The sequence below is a fragment of the Sturnus vulgaris genome, chromosome 20, assembly GCF_052056855.1.
Source record: "Sturnus vulgaris isolate bStuVul1 chromosome 20, bStuVul1.hap1, whole genome shotgun sequence".
NCBI lineage: Eukaryota > Metazoa > Chordata > Aves > Passeriformes > Sturnidae > Sturnus > Sturnus vulgaris.
In genome coordinates this window covers 7007121-7013622 of record NC_142262.1, presented here as the reverse complement: position 1 = coordinate 7013622, position 6502 = coordinate 7007121, and the positions used below count along the sequence as shown (strand labels likewise).

The window sequence follows — 6502 nt, the reverse complement described above, 5'->3', positions numbered from 1 at the left end:
CGTTGGGGTTTTTTTTTGAGCTTGTTTTCACTCCCATTTGCAATTATAAGTACTAATTATACACCTGGAGCTCCCTCTACCTCCACCCTGCACGGGGCTGGCCGTGTTTGAGCTGCAGCAGGTCCCTGGGAGCTGCCAGGGACCAGGGAATTAAAGCATCTTCCTCCCGGGTGCTGAGCAGCAGCTGCTCCCTCGGCGGGCAGAGCAGCCGCTGGGTCAGCTCAGGTCAAATCCTGGATGCGGGGGTGGGAAAAGAAAAAAGCTCCTTTGGTATCTGTGTGACAGAGCCCACAGCAGGAGGGATTAAGGCACTGAGGGCTCTCAAGGAAGCCATTTGCTGGCTTAGGCTTCAGTGCAGAGAAATAATATTGCAGAGCTGGGGCTGGGATTGTGGGGATGCTGTCCCAGGGTGTCCTTTCAGCCGGGTCCAGCACCCTGTGCCTGCAGCCCACAGCTCATCTGGAGCTGGAGCCAGCTGGCAGCCACCTCATGCTTCATTATGAGCTTTGCTACACGAGGCTGGAGGTTTGGATATGGTCTCAGCTCATTTTTAGCTGTTTTTTAAAAATCATTCTGTCCCACCTTGCCTTGGGCTGCCACCAGCCAGGCATGTCCCAGGGAGCAGGTGGCATGGGCTGACCTCTCTTTTGAGGTTGTTTGCTCTGGATTATTCAACGTGTTAAAGCTTAATTTTTGCTCGGCTTCAGGCAGTTGTGTGATTCTTCTCCCACCCTAAAACAAATCCCACCTTTTACAGAGAAATTAATAAACCTAAATCAGTCAGAGCACAACTAACCCCATGGAGCAGGAGAACAGCCCAAGCATTAAAAAATAAGGCTTGAAGCACACAGCTCCTAGCAATGCAAGAATGACGAAGAGGAAGATATCTCCATCATCATCCTCCTAATCCTGGTGAAGAACCCGATACAGGCAGATGGCCAGAACACAAGAGGGAAGGGGCTGGCACTCAGATCTACTGATTTTATTGTGTTACCAATAATCTGCAATACAAATGGGCCCATTCAGATTATTTTTGTGATTGGACTAATGGGAAGTGGTTGATGCATCTTTGAATCATTAATTAGACCAAAATTAACAGGTAATTATTGGATCCACAGGCCAGGTGTGTTCTTTTGGGTGCCAACACACAAACACTGTTTGTATCCACCGTGCAGGCACAGCTCACCTCTGCCCAGCCTGGCTCTCCCAGGACATTAATCCATGTCCAGACAAAGAATTTAGGTGAGAAATTTTTGGATTTGCCACTTCCAAAGGGGTTTCTGCCCCACCTTAACCACATTGCCTTGATGTTCCCCCTCTTTCACCACACCTCCATCAGGAAAGTAAATTGCAACACCCCGAAAAGGGAGGGGAGCTCAGAAATTATTCTTGGTTGTGTGAAAATTGGCCACAGATCTGTTGTTTTGAGGGCTCCAAAGCCAAGATTTCTCCACCCTCCCAAGGCCCAGAGCAGAGGCTGGGGCTGCACATCCACCTGGGCACGCACACACACACACACACACCGCTTCAGTTCGTATTTTTTTTCTTAGCAAAAAAATAAAAATTTATTGTCCTCTAAAAAAAAAAAAAAAAATCCATCCTGCCCTTGGAAACTGTGACACAGATTGAGTTCTTTCCAGCCCCACATGCAAATTCACTCTGCCAAGAAAAGAGTCTAAACCAGGTTTCCGACAGCCAAAACACATATTTACAGAGTACGAGAGAACGACAGCTGAAATCACAGTTCTATACATGGAATCAACAACACGTTTTACACCACTGATCACCATTCTGCCAACTTCTACACGGACTAGGGGCGCCTCTGCCCAGTGCCCTTCCTCCTGGGGAAAGCAGGGAAGGGACTGGGCAAGAATTGCCACCAGAAATACTGCAGTGTGTATTATTATTATTTTTTTTAAACGTATACTGTATTTATTTTGTTTTAACATTGGAAGCTACGGAGTGGGGAAGCCCCAGAAATCTCTCCAATGCAGTCACTACTTTGCAGGAATACTTCACCTTTAAAATACTAGGTTTTACATCAGTAACATCTATTTTGCTGTTGGCCATCACTCCAAGGATTATAATAACTCTGGAGGAAAACACTGGTAATATTCTTCCTTCTCAGATAGGGAAAAAGGAGGAAGAGAGGAGGTTTGGAGGCTGGTGGAACAGCAAGGGATGACTGAGTCCATTCAGGGTAAGGAATTCTCTTCATTGTCTCAGCTGTACAAGCCTTGCCAGTGGCTCAGGTTCAGCTTCAGAGATGTACAAAAGTGTAAAACCCTTCAGCAGGGGATCAGCTGCAGGGACCCCCAGGGGTGGGATCTGCTTTAGGAAATGTGCTCCAGCTCCGAGACCTTTCCTGGGTCCCTCCTGTGCCCCACAGGCACACGGCTACAGCACCTAAGGCTGGAGAAGAGCTCAAAGTGGTCCTGTTAGCCCAAAATGCTCAAATCCTTTAGTTCCCAGCTCTCACCTACAGCTCTGACCCTGCTTGTTGCTCTGGATCTACCCAGGCTCGTGTTGTCCCACCTGCTTCTAGGTTGGTTTTCTGTAATAATGTAAAGTTTATTGACCTTTTGGATGCTGTGGTTTCACAACACAACCACAACTCCCTTCCCCCAGCTCTCAACTCAGAAGTGTCTGACCTGCCCAATTCGTCACCAAGGTCAGCTCTTCTGAAGCTCCCAAAAATCTGGGGAGGAAAATGTCATTATCCACTAAGGAGTCTGTGTGAGGGGGCAGGACCCAGGCGTGGTTGGGGTGCTCAGCTGGGGCTGCTCCCCAAGGAACCCTGTGGACCCCACTTTTGTTTTGAAGCCCCCTCAGCTCTGCTGTGTTACTGTGTGTCCTGTAAAGGGAGTTCCTGCTTCAGAAGGAAGCCTGACAGTACGTGACAGGGGCTGCACTTATTAGCACCAGGTTTATTTCAGCTCTTTTTACACCATACAAAAGCTGATCACAGACTCTTAAGCCTCAACTGCAGTGCTGTGATTATGGTTTGTCCTTCCTGCACGGAGCAGGCAGCAGCAAGTGCTGGAGTGGGTCAGGAATGCTGATCCTTCCCCCTGCTCCCACCTCATTTGGTTCAGAAATTGTCACTAAATGGCCCACCAGAACATTCACAAAATATGCAAAGATGAAGCTCTCTTTTCCATCTGATGCTTAAGAAAATAAATTCACATTTCAATATTCCTCTCCTTTTTTTTTAAAGCAGCAAACAAATTGATAGAAACCTAAATTTAGGAAGTGTTTCTTCAAGAACCAGAGGAAAGTGAGAAAGTCTATGTGCTTGTGCAAAGAGAGTGCTGAGAGAGGTTGGGGTGGGGGCAAGGGTCTAGTGCTAATTCCTTCAGGCTGCTCTGCCATGAGTGCAGTGTGGCAATGGAAAGTTAAAATTTAAGGGCCACAAACAGGCGAAATTCTGAATTCTTTGGTCCTTCGGTATAAGTTTTAAAACAGAGAAACTGTTTTACTCAAAAGGGAAAAACACATTTTCTCTGGCCTGGAATTTTTCCTTGTACCCCAGGGGAAGTGGGGGCAAGCAGCTCTTTCCCCTTCACACCCCCAAGTCCTGCATCACCCCATGGCTGAAATCCCGCAGAGACAGCCCAGGCTGCCCTCAGGGACCAGTTCCATGTGCTGGGATTCCCTGCTGGAATCACAGAGCTGCTGCTGGACACATCTGGAAAAAGAGGGTTGGCAAAAGGCAGCATCACCCCTGAGCAGCCCCTGGGGAGGCAGAGGAGCAGAGAAACCCCCACGCTCATAAAAAGTGTTACAAACCATAGCCAAAAACGGGCTGATCAGCTCTGCTGCTTATAAATATTAAAGATCTGATTCAAGAGTTTATTTCCTATGATTTAAGTTAGTTACAAAAAAAAAAAAAAACTTTTTAGTAAATTTTTTTTTCTTAATTGGGCTTTTTCCTCCTCCTCCCCCCCCACTTTTAATTTTTTTTTATTTTTTATTTTTCCTAAAAAAAGAGAAATGTTCACGTATTTTAATAAAAGGTCTTTCCTTAAGATCAGACCAAGGCAGATGTGCTGCCCCATGGCACAGACATTCAAAGGCTATAACCAAACAACATAGCCACAATAGTCACTCAACAGTGTCTCTCCATTAAAAAAATTAAAAAACCTGATGCTAGTTACAATAAAATACACATGGAAAAAAAGCATTTTTACCAAAAAACCCAAAAACAAGTTAATGGGAAAACATAAAAAAGAACTACACAGAGCTGCACTTAAGAGATCATCTGGGAATGCATATTAACCCCTTCCATGGAGAGGAAAGGTGGAATTATGGAAACAAACCTAATTATGTGTTTGCATTAAATATGAAGCTTTCTGAGAGGCTCTGGTAAAAATTCAGTTTTCCTACAATAGTGGGCTGCTGGAGGTTCCAGTGCTTTTCCAGGTCACAGAGGGGCAGCACAGGAGTGTCCCTGTGCAAAATAAAAATATTTAGTCAACTGAGTGGCCTTCTGGTTGAGATCCCAGCAGGTTACTGCAATCCACCTGATGTAAAAATCCAATGGACATGCTGGTAAGGAAAGTCACAGGAAAACTCAGCTGCTGGGCAGGTCTGAGCTGGTGGCATTTCTCTGTGCTGCTGGATTATTTCTGTCACCACACATCTCCAGCACAAGGGTTTCTGGAGCCAGCAATCCACAAACCACCCCTGAGCTGCTGACACAGGCAACAAAAGTGTCCTCAGCCTACCTGGAATTGGTTCATGCACTTCAGCAGTGACTACGAATCAGGTCCCTGTGGCTAAAACAAAAGTAATCTGGTCTGAAACAGTAAAAAGTCTCTAGACAGCCACCAAACAAAGGAGTGCCTGGAGAGAACTAACCTTTGCATCCGAATTTCCTTCATAAAGGGCTTTGGCTCACCCAAGGGCAATACTTCTAAGGCTGCTCAGACCTGGAACATGTTGGCTGCATCAGCAGTGAACATTGGCCACTGAATTTTGGGGCTTGGCTTGCTCTAGATCCGATATAAATTTTTTTTTTCCCTCTTTTCTTCTTTTCATACAAATATACAAAGAGTGTAAAAAAATTTAAAAAGTGAACTTTGCTGATTAAATGACAGCCAAAGTTCCTGCACATTCAGAGATGGGCAGTGTGAGGCCCTCCAGGCAGGAGCCTGGCAGAGCTCCCATCAGGGAGGACGGCTTTAACCAAGCTGGGTCAGTGAAAGAGCAGGGGGACCGAAGGCATGAGCAAATCATTTCAATCCACCTCGATCCTCCCCGTGATCTCAACTCTTCCTCTGGAAAGCACGTGGAAGCCCCTCTTGCCCACTCTAAGTCCTTCTGGAAATAGTCAAAAATTTGTTATCACCTAAATAGAAAAGAGGAGAAACACAGACTCTTTGCAAATGGCCCTTTGATCTGTATTAAAAACAGCTCTCAAAGTTCATCAAGAGTTAGAATTAGTGGGGCACGGGTGAGGGGCAGTTTAGATACGGGACGTAAAATATTAAAAAGTGCTCTGCAACTAATTTCTGTTTTCATGTGTGGATGGGCGTGTGTGTGCACGTCCCTACACGTGCACAGCCACGCCCATCCACACACATATATACATATATATATATACACATACATATATATGTACGTATGTATAAAGTTAAAAAGTTCTCTAGGATATGATCAGCACGAGTGTCCTCGGGAGGTCACGACTGCAGGGAGTGGGGCCTGTTGGGGTGGCAGATGGGGCACTCGCCCTCCTCAGAGCACGTCTCGCACAGCACCGCGTGTTGGCACGGCAGCACCACCCGGTTCTCCTTCTGACACTTAAGGCATTTCATTGACTGCATCTGAAATACTGCCTGCAAGAGAGGGGGACAGGGACAGCGTCAGCGTCACACGCACACAAAGGGCTCAGCGGCTCGGGGAAGGGCGGGGAGGACTTGCAGCTGTCTACGCTGCTCATCTCCTGAACAGAAGTAAAGCACAGCGTGATGCCTTTCAGGATCTTTAGGATCAACAGAGCGGCTTTGATTGATTTAGACTCTGTACTTTAGGCAAAAAGAAGATGGAGTTACCTTCCTCCAGAGAAGCCAGCTAGAGCTCACTTTGATTACATCTATGCTAGGCTTCTGATTTCTGGGTTTATTAAAGAAAAGGGGAAAAGCTGTGACCTGTAGGAGCAGAGAGGGCAGAGCCCTGCCCTGCCAGGCCCTGGCACTCACCTTGTCCACTTTCTCCAGGTTTGCCCGCAGCTGTTTCTGCAGGGTGTAGAGCGATGAGAGCGAGAGCGTCTCCAGGTCAGAGAAGGAGCGCAGGAACTGCGGGTCCTGCCCGGTGTGGATCCTCTCCAGCTCCTCCTGCAGTTTCTTCACTTGCAGCTCCAAGGCCTCCCTCTGCTCCCGGGCCAGTTCACATTCCATGTTAGCTGTGTTGGCGCGATCATTTGCTTCCTCTGCCTCCTTTTTCCAAGCATCACAAGCCTGCAAGTTCCAACAAAGAGGGTAAAAGAAGAGGTCTGAAAACT

General features: G+C 46.9%; 1 protein-coding gene across 6 annotated transcripts in view; it reads right to left on the bottom strand.

The window, feature by feature from the left end:
- Positions 1-967: 967 nt before the first annotated feature.
- Positions 968-6502, bottom strand: part of UNK (unk zinc finger) — a 45309-nt gene continuing 39774 nt past the window's right edge. For all 6 annotated transcript variants that reach the window (XM_014889138.2, XM_088176486.1, XM_014889139.2 and 3 more), the window contains 2 exons: positions 6201-6458; positions 968-5837 (listed from right to left, as the gene is read on the bottom strand). In XM_014889138.2, coding sequence (XP_014744624.1) covers positions 5682-5837; positions 6201-6458 — 414 coding nt within the window. In that variant the 3' untranslated portion in view covers positions 968-5681. The remainder of the gene's footprint in view (positions 5838-6200; positions 6459-6502) is intronic.